The 19,134-nt window shown below is 36.4% G+C and overlaps 1 protein-coding gene across 1 annotated transcript; it reads right to left on the reverse strand.

Moving 5' to 3' along the window:
* Positions 1 to 312: 312 nt before the first annotated feature.
* LOC135226717 (zinc finger MYM-type protein 1-like) lies at positions 313 to 924 on the reverse strand. The gene has a single exon (XM_064266424.1). The coding sequence runs from the start codon at positions 922 to 924 to the stop codon at positions 313 to 315; it is 612 nt and encodes a 203-aa protein (XP_064122494.1).
* Between the last annotated feature and the right edge of the window lie 18,210 nt (positions 925 to 19,134).

The raw sequence follows: 19,134 nt of genomic DNA on the forward strand, positions 1-19,134 counted from the left end.
CAACCGAGTTCTGCAAACTTCGATGAGAGGTTTTTTGTTTAAAAGGATTGCTTTCTTTTACCCCTATAACTTCTGTCAGAAGTTTTTCTCGTTTTGGGCTGTTAATAAAGAAGATTACTTCTTCTTTATTAACATTTTGTCTAGTGAGTTCACATTTTATCTAGTGAGTTCCTTACTGCTGGAAGCGAACATGATTTTGCAACAACTAAGTTTAAGCAGTGGCGGCTGCTGTGGGTGAAGGTAGCTTTAGGGGCATCTTTTTTTATGAGTGCCTGGATTCCAACATTTTCACTACTCATATTGCTGGCTCCATCATATCCTCGTCCTTTGCAGTCTTCTATTGGGATGCTTAATTCTTGCGATGTTGTATTTTCTATCAACAAAGCGAATGTACAGAGGCATCAACTCATTATTGTAAGATGAAACTTCATCTGCCATAACTGGAAAGAATTTGTCTTCTCTTACCTCTTTAACAATTTTATTCTGGATTGTGCGTTTACCAGTCACTTCAATCATTTCATTTGGCACTCTTGGAGAGATGTAGGTGGCACTGAACATTTCGGGCTTTTCCAGGTGTTGTTTTAAGATGGTATCATGATTAGCAATCACACGCAGAAGGGCAACGAAGTTGCCAGGATTTCCATTGTCTGGCATTTCATTATCACCCCTTAATCCAATACACTGACGTCCACAATAAAGTACTGTCTCTGCCAGAGATTTCAGAATGTGTTTGTTTTCTGCAATGTTTGCTGCTCTCTGTTTGTTTATTGTTGCTGTAATGGTAGATCCAGGACTCTCAAGGGATGATGTGAAATGCTGAGTATCCTGAAGAACCCTGATATGGGACGGTTCAGTGGCATGTTTCCCAAAAACCTCAGATTTATGGTGCCACTTACTAAAAGGTGTGTTTACAAGGGCGCCCATGTTACGTCTTCCAGCCGACTACTTTGCAGATAGAGCACAGTTTATGCAGAGAGCTTCATCCAATCTGGTGCTGTAAACAAGCCAAGTCCCATACTCGTCTAACCAGTTCTGTTTGAACCTTGCTTCACCCTCCAAGACGCTGGGTTGGAAAAATGAAGTGCTGAGATGGTCTGTCATGATGATTCAGTAAATGGTACTTTTGTCCATCAGACATGTCGTGAACATTATCCATAATTTCACCAACAGGCATGGTTGCGTTAATGAAGAAACCGATGTCTGACTTCATGCTACTAGAAGAGGAATTTGATGACAAAAGTTTGGGCTATACAAGTTGATCATCCTGGACTAATTTGCATTCACTAGCAGCTGTGAAAGATGAGGTGCTGGAAGGGGGATTCTGTTCTGCGCTAGGCTGAGGCAGTGGTTCCGATGCAGTTTCTGGAAAAAAAAAATTGTGCACTGACTTTTCCCAAAGTTTAAAAAAATTAGATAATTAGTCTGAAATATGAATGCAGTATATCTATTTACATGTACAAAATACAATATATAATATATATATAGATATATATATATCTATATATATATATATATATATATATATAATATATATATATATACTCTTCAATAAACAAGTTTGGTGATTCTGAGAACGGTATGCCCAGCATGTCCAGAAAGATTTGACTTCTGATTTGGCCTTTGGACCTTATATCCCCGCTGGTAATGGGCATGTAAAATTTTATTCATTTAGATTTTAATATAGTACACAGCCTACAGGTTTCCTTAAGGAAAAATGCTTAAACCATTACACAGAGACGCATGAATGTATGTAAAGTGTATGTGTGTTTATATATATATATATATATAATATATATTATATTATATATATATATATATATATTTTATATTATATATATCTATATATATATATAGTAATATATCATCTATATAATATATATATATATATATAATAATATAATATCTAATATATATATATATATGAATCATAATACATTTCTGTGATTTCGCGCTCAGGTATTCGTTGTTATGTTGGCATCAAACCCACCTCGACCTCGGTAACGTTGTAGTGCTTTTGTCTGCGCGTAGCCAGTTATACGAGTCATATCACATTATCCCTGACTCATATACATACACCGAGCTACAAATGTCCTTTAATATCCAATTCGCTCTACCTCGGATTTAATATATTTTGATATATGTTAACCGAAGGGGAATTTTTTTTACCCTCTTTGTTGGTTCAATGGTTCGCGCCCGCGAGCCGACGAATTTTTTATTGACTGAAAAAATTCCCCTTTGGTTAACATATATGAGAATATACTAATTCCGAGGTAGAGCGAATTAGATATTAAGGGCAATTGTAATCGATGTTTCTATATATATATATCTATATATATATATATATATATATATATATATATATAGTACTATATATAAAAAGAGAGAGAGAGAGAAGGAGAGAGAGGGGGGGGTTGGGGAGAGAGAGAGAGAGGTTGGCGAATCACTATAACGCTCACAAAGGTTAATGGTAATGAAAGTCTTAGCAAATAAATTTATATGAATTTCATAATATTTAAAATTAATACCAATGAAAAATACCATTTTTTAGAAAAATATTTGAATAAATATGAGTTAGAGAACAGAAAACGATATCCTGCAAACTATTAGATAGGAAAACATAGCAAGAAAATAAGAAGAATCTAAGAGGCATAGCATATTAATTGTAATATGAAAGAAATCCGCACATAAAAGCCGTGTGCTAATCTTGACCTAATTTACATTAGTGAAATTGTAAAGTAATTAATAATGCAGACTATGAACAAGATTTCTAGAAAGAAAAAAGCTAAGATATTAACTTTAGGCTACTTGTTTAAAACAGAAACCCCTTTAGGCCTAATTTTCTTTGACAAAGTGTAGGCTAATATTTCGTAATGTTTATATCAAAATGATGTATAGTCTAATGTACAAAAACATCGCTTCATGCTTTTACTAATTAAGGATGTCCTGGCTACCACAATTAATTATAAAATAAAAAGAAATAATGCCAAATTAAAACTATTTAGCTACAAATCAGTCCGTAATGTCGCGAATACTTCGACGACTATATACACTGGTAATTGCCGGATGTTGTTGGCTTATAGGCCCACCTAGAGGGACAGCTCCCAGCCATTGCACAAGAACGACTGAATTAGGCTTAACTGTGTTTTTACAATTTTATTTAAAAAATATATCCTACTCTCATGACTACACTTAAATACTACACATAAACTTACAAAGGGGCCCTTATTGCCCTTACGATAACACAAGACTGTCACGTGGTCGCGTGGCCACGAGAAGCTTCCAAAACAATTCACAAAAGTCGCAAAAACTCACAGAAAACTCCCAACATTATCCCCAAATTGAGATTATTAACACTGGTAATCACAACACGATCATTACTCTAACGATGGCTATGATAAATCCAGATTAAATCAACTTAACTCGCATCAACTCACAATTACCTCATGGTGGAAATGAAATTTGCACGCAGTTGCTAGAGCTCACCATAACGACGTCTGCTTTTCTCAGTCACTTGATGGAAGGACGTGACAGGCTCTCATCGGCTGCAGCTCCCTAGAAAGCTAGTCGTTTTTGCATCACTTTATTTTCATAATAAAGACTTAATTCATTCAATTGAATTAGAATCTTGACAAATCAATATGTATGTAATTATGTCGCCAATTGGTTTATGTGTAGGTATTTTATGTAGGGCACAGGCAGAAATTAATCGCGGAAAAATTGTGCACTCATATTTTCACGACATTCTCTATCTTCCAAAAAAAAAGGAAGGGGCCAAAGCAAGGTGACAAGGCCAAATTGGTGAGGCAAGAGCGCATGGTCTCGGGGAGTCGAGGCCCAGCTGCGTATGTTGCGCTATACGCCAACACAATGACAATACTGATGATCACTCGAATCATGGGCAATATCAAGGCAACATGGAAATGCAATACAAGCAATATCAAAATCTGTAGCATTGCAATAAGGAAATACAATACAAGCATTATCAAAGGCAATAGCAATGAAACATGGAAATGTAACTTAGGCCATATCATGGCAATAGCAATGAAACATGGATATGCAACACAAGCAATATCAAAAGAAATAGCAATGAAACATGGATGTGCAACACAAGCAATATCACAGCAACAGCAATGCAACATGGTGATACACACAAATGCATACTCAATTCCTGTCAAGGAAAGTAATAGAATCAGGGCTCTTCTTAGAGCGTTCTTCTATCAGCATCAACATCAGTAAGTAGTAATTAATGTAAGGCAAAATTCGATGCAATAATCATGCAGGCAATTCACGCAGTAATCAATGAAAGTCAAGGTAACTATGCTATAAAACCGACTAATTAAAGTAAGATTTGCAAAAATTAAATCATTATTCATGAGTCGACCAATGAAGGCAAACTCAACAACAATGAGATTACGCGCATGGGATCATTGATAGATCTAATAGTAACCAAGTGCTTCACTAGTTATTCAGTCAGTCTTTTGCATAGCAGCAATCATTGCAAATCAGTTGCACAATACTCCTGCTGGAGCCTCATTCTGAAGGACTTTGCCCCGTGTAGTACATGAGTTACATAAAAGTTACAATGGTGGTTAACAACCAATTTATGTAGCCATCTGTGGACTGCTCTATTCGATCTCTTAAGACGCAACAACAATAACTAGCATAACCCTAACACCTTCAAATCCCTTCTCAGCGGCGTGGTTGGTATGGTATTAGCGTGCCACCTCGGTGGTCGCGGGTTCGATTCTCGGCCATTCCATTGAGGAGTGAGATATGCGTATTTCTGGTGATAGAAGTTCACTCTCGATGTGGTTCGGAAGTCACGTAAAGCAGTTGGTCCCATTGCTGAATAACCACTGGTTCCAAGCAACGTAAAAGCACCATACAAACAAACAAAACAAATCCTTCTCAACTCCCACTCTGTTCGCCTCTAATCTGTTACACTACACAAGTTCGGCTTTTACCCACTCTGAAATTTTCTTTCTCTGTTCAATAGTAGCTTTTCTTTTTGGTCAGGTTTCTACTTTGTTGATTGTTCAACTTGCTTCATCCCTATCACTTCCTGTCTCACTACTCAGAACCCCAAACACTACTACTTGAAAGGCGTATGTGGCCGCTTGTGTAGGCTCCCATTGCCACAAAAAAGCGAGCATATTTTACGTCAGGATGCAACAATACATAATGAAAATCTTTAGAAATATCTGAGATTAGGGCATGCGGGTGACATCTGAATTTAGTCAACAAATTATATAACATTTCAATCAGGTTAGGTCCAGGATACAAACAATCGTTCGATGAAAGCTCACCTTTAACTTTCGATGAAGCACTGTAAACTATTCGTAGTGGAGTGGTAAGACTCTTCTTTATGCCAAAATGGGGTAAGTAGTAATCTTCTACTTTAGGATTTCTAACTTCTTTGACAAATCCTGCTGCCAAGTACGTCTGAAGGATGTTTTTGTAATCGTTATGATAACTGGGATCCTAATCAACTTTCACAAGTGCGTTCAGTTGCGTGAGAGCATTGCGGTAATTGGTATTAGGTTGTTCAAACCCACGGAACAGTTAGCTTACTCGGTACCCTTGTTCAGTTCTGGTAATACTTTTCCAGACTTTTTGCCCTTCTTAACGAGAGAATACCTTGACAGAGTCACTTTGCTTCAACGCGGAATGTCATTTTCGTGTTGAATCCTTGTGATGGGAAAGAGGGCTCTCGAACTGAGGAATAATTTTTTCCTCATTTCGACTCTAAATTTCTCTCATACTTTTTCTATTTCTTATTATTGCTTTAAACTCCTTCAAATTTTACCAACTGTCTCCCACCTTGCTATCCAACCTCTCATCCTCCTTTCACTGTCTAGATTTCTGGGAAGGGATACCATCGCTGGGATTGGAGTTATTTTCGAAACCAATTGTGGGAGCTGTGGTGGTCTAGCCAACTACCCGATAGTGTTCAGACCATGGGAATGTCAGTATCTTTTTATTGGCATGGGGAACTATCTCGGTACCAAATTGGCCCTCAGATTCCAGGGGTGGGCTGGTTTTTATGAGATAGGACTCTCGGCATTCTGTCCGGTTTGCCTGCCACTATGATTAAAGTGGGGATGATTGTATTCCTGAAATACTCTCAGTCCTATCAAGCGGGTTGGCTTACACTTGACCCACTCATCATAATTGTACTCTTCTTTCTGGGTAGGTTAGGGAGTGGACATTTGGAAGTCAGCTCTCACTGGTGTCAATGGTGGAGAGATTAATTCAATGAAAGGCTAATGGGGTCTCTTCTAGGATTTTAGGCAGTCCAAAAATTTTCTTTCCCTAAAACTTTTTCGTTTTTTCCATTTATTTTTGTTAGTTTTTATTATTATTCCCTCCCATCCCCCTCCAAAAAAAAAATTAATATTGATGATGTTTCCCCTACCCCTGGATCCTATGGGAACCCCAGACACTGTTGATGACCTCTGTCAACTTGAGTAAGGAAAACCCTGCTGACGACCCAGGCAATAAAAAAGATCACTCCACCACCAATAAGGTGTCCAGTGTTATCACAGTGGAACCTTTCTTTTCCTCTTCTCCAGGATGCCAGAGGATTAAAGACTCTGGCAGTATAAATGAAAATGTAAGAGTTTTATATTGTGAGAGCATTACTCATAATATGAATTATGAGCTTATATTTAATCATCTAAAACCTTTTGGAGAGGTAGCTAGAATTAAATTAAAGCTTTCATAAGACAAGCAAGCTTTCGAGGCTTACATTACATATGCTGATGCTTCCCAAGCTAAGACTGCTTTTTTAAATATTAAAAATGGTAAAATTGTATCATGTTCAAAATATATTAGATTCATATTTTGATTTTGTACCTAAGTGCTCTGCCTTGTATGATGAGGTTCAGGAAATGTCTCCTATGATCATACCTGAACCTATATTCATATGTGGCCTTATACAAGGAGGGGGGTAGTAACATTATCAAGGGCTAGGAGTGCCTAGAAAAAAAAGTTGGTACCATCCCGCAAGGAAATTTAAAATGCTATGGACGTAATATACTTATAAAAGCTGGCAGTGAGACTCAAGCAGTATTATTAAATAATTTTACATCCTTCAACCATGCAAAGGAAATAATTTATTGTGGTGATCTCTATGAGTTTTCGGAAGAGGCCATACTGAAGAGGTGCCCTCCTACTGTTTTCAAAGTTAAAAAACTAAAAGGAAATAGCAATGCCATCTTATTGGTGTTTTCCACACCCTATCTTCCTGACTATATTAAAATTAGACACTTGAACATTCATGTAAAAAAATTTCACCCAAGGCCCATACTATGATTTCGGCATGTCAATGTCAGATGCATCAATGAGAAAAGGTGTTTGAACTGCTCAGAGTTCCATGACCTCTCTTCAGAATGCAATAAAGAGAAATTTTGTTTCAATTGTAAGGGAACTCATTCTCCGAGCTCTAGACAATATCCCCAATATAAACTGGAACAGGCTATAGTTGAAACAGCTAATAATGAGCATATTACCTATGGAGCAGCTACGAGAAAACTCATAGGAAATAATAATACCAGAGAAATAACTTATTCAAGTATTTTATCCACTCCACGTGATTCGACTGATGGTTCAAAAACGGTGCTCTCCTCCACAAGACCTAACTTACAGAATCATAGCCTCTCCAACTCTTCTTCATCGAGTCACCCCGGACCATGTTATCCATACACTATATTTATTTAAGCGTAAGTATACCAATAGAATAAATGAAAATGCAAAAAGCAATGACGCTCAAAACCTTTAAAATAAACAAGAAACTCTACTCCAATACAAAACAGATTTGAGATACTCGCCACTAAGGAAACTTCCAAAGATATGGATCTCTCCGAAGTGGATATGGTTAATCCTGAACCCCCAGAACCTAACCCTGAGGGAAAAAAATGGGTCCTTGAAAATGCATCTCTTCCAAAATAAAATAAAAAATAAAATAAAGGAGAATGTTTGGGTGAGCCTGAAGTGGTTTCTTCTAATGTTTTATAAAGGAAGATTTGTTGCTTGAAGCACCAAATCGACTTGTTGAAGGAACAGGTACATTGTCTCAACTCCCAGTCACTGAATCTGATCCCAATATAGTAATCAATGAAGCCGTTAAACATGTGGTAAAGGTTGAGGTCCATAAGAATCCTTATGATACGCAAGTAGTTGAAGAAAATCCAATTACCAATGCACCCCTAGGAGAAATAAATCCTTCTCCAGTTCTAGGCATAACTGGGAAATCAATGATTTCTCGCACAACAACCGAGAATAAAACTGCCCACAAAATCTCTTATATTAAGAACATGAACATACACAAAATTAGTAATCTAATTGATAACTTTGTCAAAAACAAAATTAAAAACCAATATGGTAAACTAGAAACACACAATACCGGATGTGTGTTGATCATCTTATAAAGAAGCGTGCAACAGGCATTCTTCATCTTGAAAAATTTATGGAAAAACTTAAACATAATGAAAATGATAATAAAGCAAATCATAATCAAAGTAAACACCAGGAAATAATATTTAAAGAATCGAAACCTAATAAAAAAGTAATGCTAGCGCAATTAAACTCCAGCAAAATAAGCAGAAATAACGCTCTTCCCAGTGGAAATCCATCTCCTCTGCCTTTAATGTTCAATACATACATAATTCAATGGAATATTAATGATCTTAAAACCCGCCTACATCTAGGAGAAATTCAAAGACTATTGAAAAATTATAACCCCATTGCAATATGCTTCCAACATACTAACGAAGTTGTTCCTTCTTTGGGAAATTACATTCAAGCATCTCGCTCAGTTCCCTCTGCTGATTCATTAGGAACTGCGATATATATTCATAACAAAGTAACTTAACGATGCTATGATAATTAACACTTCAGAACTTCAGTTATCTGGAGTTAAATTACATCTGAATAATAACTTTTAATATTTATAGTGTATATAATCAACCTTCTTGCAACTATGATCTGCAAAATTTGCCCAAAGAATTGCCAGAAATGCAAGAGGATTTCATATTAACTGGAGACTTCAACGCCCACAATCTCCTCTGGGACAATAACTGTGTTAGTGTTGATACAAATGGTTCCAAGGTTGAGCAAACAATAAATGATCATAACCTCTGTATATTAAACGAGGGAGATATTAGCACTCATTATTAAGAAACTCATGGAACATATTCATCAATAGAATCTAACTATATGTTCCAACAATATTATTGATAGGTTAGAATGGAACGTCCTAGATGACCTATATAGCAGTGATCATTTCCCTATTCTAATAGCCACGTTGGAACTTACACCAACTACTCCTATTCAACGTTACAGTACAAATAAAGCTGACTGGGATAAGTTTAAATTTTATACGGGTCAAGTGCCTCCCTTCAATTATTCAGAAGATCATGATGAAACAAAGGATTTCTTCGTAAACTTCATCACAAAAGCAGCTGACAAATCTATGCCTCTGGTGGTCAGGCACTTTAACCCAATTAATAAATGGAAAATATGCAATTGGAAGAAAATTAGAAACCTTAAATAAAAGATTTAAAAATGTGTGTACTGGTCCCCTAATGCTGGGAAATACCATAAACAAACTCGTTGATATAGTCATAGAAATCAGTATTCTGAAACCATATTTTAATATCTGCTAAATTTAGAAAAGAAGCAATAAAAAGCTAGATACTTTCGCGGCAAAAATATGTATCTAGCATATCAGAAACTACGTCAATGCAAAAGTGTGGCAGAAATTTAGAAAAATTAATGGCTTGTATAGCAGACCTGCCAGACATGCATTAATGCATAATGCCTCGCTGGTTCACGATACACAGGCTACCTCAAATATTATTGGACGCAGTATTGAAAACAAGCAGCATCAATAATTTGGATGCCCACTTTCGATCCATCACAAGAAAAGAAGAAGCAATTCTATTGAATTTTGATGCAGTGGAAGATATCTTCTACAATAAAGGATTTACTACAGAGGAAATGGAATTTGCATTATCAAATTGTAGTTCACCGGCCCCAGGTAAAGATAATATAAATTTTGCTATGATAAGAAATCCAGCCCCTTTGGCTAAGGCCTATCTATTAGATTTTTATAATTTGAGGTTTGGAAATTACTGGAATAATTGGTAAACTATAGATTTAACTGGTGTTTACGTTGTAACATTTTATCAGCTTCACAATTTGACTCTCCCCAGTGCTTGGCTTTATGCCAAAATCACATATTCCATTCCACAATTTGGCTCTCAAACAGAACGATCCACCTTGGACTCTCTATCACACCTGGAAAATTAATCCGTAGAGGTTTTGAACGAAAGTAAATCACAGTAGCCATACTTTTTGACATCCAGAAGGCATGGAGGTACAAAATACTAAAATCCTTACATCACATTGGTTTTCGAGGACACCTTCCTATTTTTATTAGGAATTTTATATATCCCATTCCAGGATAAGGTAAAAGTTTGAGACTAATATTCGATACCCACCTCAATTGGAAAGCGCACATATCATACATCAAATCTAAATGTAATAATGCTCTCAACCTAATGATGAAGTTGTCTCATACAATATGGGGAGCAAAGAGATCAACTCTTCTGATCATCTATAAAGCATAAGTCATATCTAGAATAGACTATGGTAGCCCAATATATGGATCAGGATCTAAAGCTACCTTAAAGTCTTTAGATCCAATACATACTCGAGGCCTTGGGCTTCGTAGTGGAACATGTAGATCTTCCCCTAATATCTCAGTCTTATGTGAAAGTGGGGAGCCACCTTTGTCCTTACATCGAGATTTTGTTACAATGCGAAGTGCATTGAAGATCATATCCACCAATTCTTCAACAAAGAAGCTCTTCAATCAAAGCGGTGTTTTTGTAAATCATTAACCACCATTCCCAATTAGAGCGAATAGGCTATTACAATCAACAAACATTAGTATTAATCTTACTCGATTATCTAATTTTTCTCCTCCTTGGGTCATAAAGAAAACAAGAATATGCTCTCATCTTTTTTATTCATCAAAAAGATATAACTATAGTCCAAGTCACCATAAACAGTATACATTAGAACATAATCAAAAGAAAGGACCTCACTATGCTATATATATACTGATGACTCTTAAGTCTTCAATGGGGGCTGGCTGTGCTGCAGTATCCTCAGATAAAACAAGTCTGCTCTCATTACCTAGTGAAACATCAGTATTTTCTTCTGAACTATCAGCTATTTTATTGGCAATTGACGTGGTTAAAACAATTGAAGATAGGGATTTGTAATTTATTCCGATTCAAGAAGTGCCATAGAAGCCCTCAAAGGTTACACACATAGAGATCAACTGATATTAAAAATTGAAGAGCTCCTTAACAAATTATATTCTCGCGGGGTAAATATTGAAATATGCTGGATTCCGACCCATGTTGGAGTTGTCGGTAATGAGAAAGCAGATGCCACTCGGCATTAAATTTCCTGACTAGGATTATGTAACTATACTTAAGAAGTTTATGATTAAAAAATGGCAGGAAATTTGGAGTGATAATCGGAAAATAATAAATTGAAACAAATAAAACGAATAGTTTCTCCATAGGAATCATCAAATCAAAATAACAAGAAAACTGAAGTAATTTTAACGAGATTGCGTATTGGTCAGACAAGAATAACACATGATTTTTTAATGCATACACCTCATGAGATAATACCAAAGTGTAGTGAGTGTGATACAATTTTAAGTATTAAACATATTTTTACTGAATGTAAAGATTTTAGAGGTCATGTAAGAAATATAGGTATTATAAATAAAATTAAGATTTTTTTTCATTTTTTTAATATGTGTATGCATATATATATTATATATATATATATATATATATATATATATGTGTGTGTGTGTGTGTGTGTGTGTGTGTGTGTGTGTGTGTTTTTTTCTCCCGAAATTTTTCGGGCCAGCCCTGTGGGAGTCAAGCCTAACTCATTGGGCTGGTTTTGCATGGCAACATGTTCAGAGGTAGTGATTTGCTCATGTGGTGCAACTCCTATGGTGTCTAGTTTCCACTACATATCAACGTCAATTTCATCTTCGACCAGCCTGCATACTCATAAAGTACGCACGGTAGAGATATCTAACCCCTCCAGGTCCCACTGAGGCACTCAGCAGTACGGTGTGACACCATTATGAGTAACGAACACGCTCACTCCATTGATCTTTTCCATCCCCAACACAAACAAATTAAAATAGTCATCTCCTATCAATAAGTTGACATTTCTGAGAACATCCTCTTTATTGTCGTCATCTGTCATCGTACATCCCTTACTTTGCAAATGTTTCTTTACATTACTGATTCCTACATTATGTATGGGTGTATTAACATCGTTGTGCACTTCTAGTTTGGAGCGAATCACTCTTTGTCCCATGTGTACATGACATGAAACAACATCAAATTCTCCATATACGATCAGAGATCCAAAGGGATATTTAAAGACACGCTTAATGACTGGTAGGTTCAACTTTTTCACTAGCCAACTGGCAATAAAACTGCGTTGGTTACACCTGTCAAGGAACACGCGAGTTCAAAAAGGCTGATTGCGAGTGTAAACTATAGTGGTACCTGTGGGTAACAATGTAGCTGGTAGCTTGGTCGAAGGCTCATCTTTAACCATCTTTGCGTTTATGCATGGCTTTTCATCTTTGACTTTTGACTGAATTCTCTGATTTACGTTACGGCTAGGCCCATGGCTCTTCATGGGTTGTGAAACTACGAGAAGGTTTGGAGGATGACTGAAAATTTGAACGGTTAGCAGAAGGCATAACGGACCTGGATTGATTGTTATCTCGTTCACAAATCAGACTGTGTTGGCGTCCATCACACAACTTGCAGTTGCGTTTGCTACTACATTACTTACTACTGTGGCCAGAAGTGTAACAGTTGAAACATTTTCTAGCTAGGATCAGTTGGCGCTTTTTAGCTGCTACATTCGGATGTTTCGAATAGTTCAAGGCTGTATGGTTACCATTACAAAATGGACACAACGTCGTGTGTGGGACATTGGTTCCCAACCCCTTCGTACGTGCTGTCTGTGACAAGTCTTCTCCTCTTTGTAGCGAATTGTCTTCAATGCTAAAAATGAGAAAATCCAAAGCCTCTAACAATTCATCTAGTGAAAAATCACACTTGCGAAGATAATCAACTACCTTCTGATATACTTGACCTTGTGATAACTTTTGATTTATAAGACTAACATACCTTGATCCAACGTGGATCCACTGAAACATTTGATCTGTTCTATCAAAACAGTGAACTCGATACAAAATGTTGGCTAACCGCCAATGCAATATGACCAATGTCTGATGCTGGTTCCCATAATACTTATCCAACAAATCTGTTTCCACCCCCGTCATTCCATGGAAGGCATGAGGGCAACTGTGAGTGTCTTAACAACACATTGATGACCGTAATCCAGTTGTCGTCACTCTGGGACTGGTCACTTGGCCCTATCCAGTTTGAAGGACCAAAACTAATGTTGCGAATACTTCAACGACTATTTACATTGGCAGATGTTATTTGCTTATAAGCCCACCTGAGGGGACAGCTCCCAGCCATTGCACAAGGATGACTTGAATTAGGCTCAACTGTGTTTTTACAATTTTATTTAAAAAATATATCCTACTCTCATGACTACACTTAAATACTGTACATAACTTACAAAGGGGCCCTTACGATAACACAAGTCTGTCACATGGTCACGTGGCCACGAGAAGCTTCCAGAACAATTCACAAAAGTCATAAAACCTCACAGTAAACTATTAACATTATCCCCAAATTGAGATTATTAACACTGGTAACCACAACACAATCGTTACTCTAACGATGGCTATGATAAATCCAGATTAAATCAACTTAACTCACATCAACTCACATTAGCCTCATGGTGGAAATGAAATTTCACGCAGTTGCTAGAGCTCACCATAACGACGTCTGCTTTTCTCAGTCTCTCTCGAGGAAAGGACGCATCAGGCTCTCATCGGCCACTAGCTCCCTAGAGAGTTAGTCATTTCATCATTTTATTTTCATAATAGAGACTTAATTCCTTCAAATGAATTAGAATCTTGTCAAATCAATATGTACATAATTATTCCACAGGCTTTTTAAAACTATAACTCAATAATTTCAATACGGATAACATATCTCGATACAGAACCATCATGTCTTTGCTGCCAATTGGTTTACATGGAGGTTTTTATGTAGGGACCAGGCAGAAATTAGTTGCGGAAAAATTGTGCACTCATTTTTTCATGACACGTAGTGTACGTCAAAACCAATCACAAATCCGTGCGATGGCAGGCAGTGTGTTGTGTCACGTGACTCTCACGTTGCTGTAACCGATAACTTCAACTTTAGATCCAATAGGTTTTCATTTTTGTGGATAGTTGTACTTTTTTATATATTTCTTTACTGTATGTATTTTCAATGAGATATTTTTCACATCTCAATAGCAGGAAATAATAATAATGATAAAACAAAAATTAATACTTTTCTAATTAAATCAAAATATTGTATTTCGTACAGCACTGGGTCATACATCTGGCAGCGCTGGCAATGATCATACCGTAGTTTTATTCCTTGCCAACAGATGGCATTACCGGTAATTCAGAGCTCCGATCAGCTGATGTTATCAAATGCAAGTCACGCCATTTCATATTAGATTGGTTTCATTTTTACGAATTCATTTTAAAGCACCAGTAATAATACAATAATACACCGCAATAATAGGATGCATGGAGTTTTTTTTTTTAAGGGTAAGTAAACAAATTCTTAAGAGTAAGCTGGGTTAGTGAGCGTCAGAGAGAAGATTAGGCTAGGTCTCAGAAACTTCACCTACGATGTTTAAGACGCAGGGCGATTTTTTGAGAAAAATATTTTGAAAAAAAAAGTGCGTCCTTATGTATTAAAAATTTTGGGCAAGTATGAAGGTTTGTAAGGACAACACTTTTTCCCTATTTTCATTTGTAACCATCATCAAGTCGTTGTTCTTACTTCTATCCGATAGAGCGTTCCGCGGCCTTTCGCCGATGTATAAACACATGCAATTCCATTATTTGTAACGCTTTATTATACTAAATGAATGTCTGTAAGAAAAACACAAATTTGCCGTCACGGAGTCATTTCTGTTTGCGGTGCGAGACTGCCACTACATATCCGTCCGCACCTGTCTATGTCAACTCAGTTTGTCGTAATAAATCATCAGTAACCCAGCTACCCCTTTTTGTCTTAATCTCTGGTCCTCACAAGGGTGACAATCGCCTAATTTTGAGGGGTTAATCCTGTAATGCTCTTACAACATTTACAAATGGAGTTTTTTTTAATCTTACAATTAATTTACCCAAAAATGCTACAGTCAGTGCACTATAAGTGATCTTATTTTGATACTTGGGCCTAAGAATAAAGGTCAATGGATTTAAATTTGCAATGTCTGTTGTGAATTTACCCTGATATAGGCAAATTCTTTTAAATATAGTTTATGGTCTTTCTCTCTTGAACATTTTTTTTACGTTATAATTTGTGTAACATGCATGCTCTAGGCCTATATTAAAGGACTAGCCTGGGAGTCACTCTGCATAACTTTTAAGAAAAAAATTAAAGTTATTTTGAAAGTAAATTCTTAGTATTTTAGCAGTTTTACTCCTATAGGGAGCAACTCTTTGACTTTTGATTGAATCTCCAAAAGTGGGAGAACTGATACCGACCCAGGTCTAAAATGTCACCACTGTTGCCAACCTAGCAGGAGCAGTCAACATAGCCTACCTTCATCCTATTTTGGCGTTTGAAAAACTTTCTTATATTTTGGGAATTGGAGGATGAAGTTAGCATCCTCTTACGAATTTCCTGATCTTTCTTACCTATCAAGATCCAACCGTGTGAGTGTAAAAAATGCAGCATGTTCTGAGCCGAGAGAATGATGTGACAGTACACTTGTGACTGACAGTGACAATAGAAATTTCAAAAGCCTGCAGTGTCATCAAATTTCTCTGACCAGATTATCGTACCACAGCTTTAAAGTTATCGTTTCTCTACTAAAATCATTTACAAATATGGTGGCCTATATCATATTCCTATTATCACTCATTTGTTTCTTACTACTGAAGAATGATGTTGATGTTTAATAACAAAATTTATAAAAAAAATTCTTCAAAAAAACAAAAGATTGTTATTTATTACTTTGTACGTACACACGCTCAAATAAGTGGTGGCAGAGTTTCATAATTTTTCGTTCACCTGCCTGACGCACGATTCATACCCTATTAATCTATTTTTCTTTTTCGAAGATGGAAGAAATCTAATGTAATGAAGTTAAAAACAGTCACTGATATCTTTACAACATCATGTTATTGCATAAAAATATTTTCCATATAGAAAAATTGATGTGAATGAAACAAAGTGATAAAAACATCATATGACAACCACTGACATACATTACTAAATAGATAGGAGACACCTATCACTAGTGGTATCACATAAACATACTCTTTACATTTTCACTTCAATATCAAGTTGAAGGCGATTGAACGATTCCTTTTGTTAAATTTTACAGAAAACATTGGAAACTCACAAAATGCTATCAAATATGAAAAAAATGATAATCTAACAGTGTGAACCATGCAACCTCACTCTATTGCTGTTGATGTCGTGATGTGCACAGGAATCTAATGCCAATGTGTCATTTATTGGTCTAAGTAACATCCCTTCATGCATATGTATATATAAAATTTTCTGCTCAAAATTACTTTATCTTTCATTCCCCAAAAATATTTGTTATACCAACTTGTGTTACTGACACACATCACTACCCACAACTGTCTGGGACACAGTCCGACTCGAGTAGAGTCAGTTGTCCACTATCCCAGGCTTACCTCCCCCACCCCCGCCTCTTAAAATGTGGCTGTTTCAAGCCTCAAGTGAATCTTGTGGTGTTTTGGTCATATCTTTCTCCTGCTTGTGCCCCTGAGGAAGATGACTCCATCTCCCATAGAAGGTAAAGTTGCCATATACAAGGTTACAAAACAGTCAGTCTTGTCCTTTCTATTTCAACTTTATTTTCTTTCTATTCCAAGTGCTAGTCCTTTATTATTTGATACTTGTGCATATTTCATGGTGTATTTTCATACCACTGGCAAGGTGGTCTAATTTTTGTGATAACGTAAGGGAATTCCAGTGCTGTGGGATCTAGTTGTTAGGTACCATCATTGCACCCCCAGAGTGTTTACCTAACTCAGTTTTAAGTAGTCCCTCTCGCGTAATATTTTATATGATTTGTTACCCAGTGTATATATATACAATATATATATATATATATATCTATATATATATATATATATATATATATATTTATATATGTGTGTGTGTGTGTGTCTGTATGTATGTATAGCATTAAGCTACAAGTGTTCTTTAATATCTAATTCACTCTACCTCTGAATTAATATATTTTCATATATGCTAACCGAAGGAGAATTTTTAGTTGATAATTTCATAGGCTCTGGGGCGCAAACCTTGGAACCAAGAAATCAGGACATACAACGAAGCTCTCTAATCACACAGCTATCCCGAGAGGTATAAGTTAATGCCGTCTCTCACCTACAAATCCCTGTCGCACTCAGGTATTTGTTGTTTTGGAGTCTGCATCAACCCACCTCGACCTTGATACTTGACCGCAACAGGGATTTTTAGGTGAGAGGCGGCATTAACTTATACCTCTCGTGATAGCTGTGTGGTTAGAGAGCTTCACTACATTTTGATTTCTTGGTTCCGAGGTTCACGACCGTGAGCCGACAAAATTATTATCAACTATAAATTCTCCTTCAGTTAACATATATGAAAATATATTAATTCCGAGGTAGAGCAAATTAGATATTAAAGGACACTTTTAGCTTAATGCATACATATGAATCACGGTGATGTGATAAGACTCATATGTATGTATATATGTACATAATAATCCAAAGATAGAAACCGAACTCGAAGAAATGTTGTTACTCGATGGGGAAAAAATAGCATAGAAAAAGTTAGGCCCCTGCGGGTGAGAGAGGGAGACTGTAATAATGTCTCAAAACTGGAATTTTTTGTTACCTTTTTTTTTACACAGACACTACCTCTGCCATCAATGAAGATGAATATCATTGGGTAAGGTCATTGCTTGCATAAGTGACAGCCCAGGAAACCATCAAAGTCGATGGGAGTGACAGGTAATATTCAGTAGTGGTAGCATAGCAAATAATATATATATATATATATTATATATATATATATATTATATATATATATACATTCATATATGGTATATATGTATGTATGTAGTATGTATATGTATGTATATTAACTGCACTTCTTGGAACGATAGCAATTAAAATTAGGGTCAACAGACTTTGTCGAGAACATATTGGATTGTGCAACGAAAAAAAAGTCCCGAGTGTTGTGGAAAAGCTTCAAGCTATCAGCGAATACTTTGGGTGGTTGAATGTTGCAATCCTATGTAGTAAAACATTATCAAGCCTCAAAGGCTAGAGCTCGATTGCTCAAGTTGACCTAACTGCTGGTCGAGAGTCATGTGATCGTGACGTCAGAAAAATGCGACATGTGTGTTTGTTCATGCGCCAAACAGGGCATTTTCGTGGAATTGCGTTCGTATATGCGAACACCAGGGCTCCTTAGAATTTAATATAATGAGACCGTAGGCGAAAAGCGGCTATTCTAGAAAGAAACGTTCAGGTGTTTAAGCGAAAGGAGGTTCTGGAGGAGAAAGCGCAGAAGATCCATCTAGAAAGGTAATAGTGAGAAAGAGACCTTGTTAAACAATAAGACATTTTACAGATGCCCTGAGAGAACCTGAAGAGCAGTGGAATTTTTTTTTTCCCATGTCATAATTACATTTTCTATTTTTATTATGTATGTAACCATTTTTATTATATTTCTGATGATTGTGGTTTCTTTTCACAGATGGATTCGAATGTCCCCACATAAAAGGAATTCCCTGTTTGACACATTTATCTCTTAGTTTTATGGAAAATAGAAATAGTGGTTGAACTGATAAAGATGTGTGTGGCATTTTAGTCGAGATGATTATTATTGGGAG

This window comes from Macrobrachium nipponense, chromosome 15, assembly GCF_015104395.2.
Source record: "Macrobrachium nipponense isolate FS-2020 chromosome 15, ASM1510439v2, whole genome shotgun sequence".
Classification (NCBI taxonomy): Eukaryota; Metazoa; Arthropoda; class Malacostraca; order Decapoda; family Palaemonidae; genus Macrobrachium; species Macrobrachium nipponense.

What these genes read in the sequence shown, in the direction of transcription:
- LOC135226717 (XM_064266424.1), bottom strand. Translation starts at nt 924, where the DNA reads ATGGGCGCCCTTGTAAACACACCTTTTAGTAAGTGGCACCATAAATCT.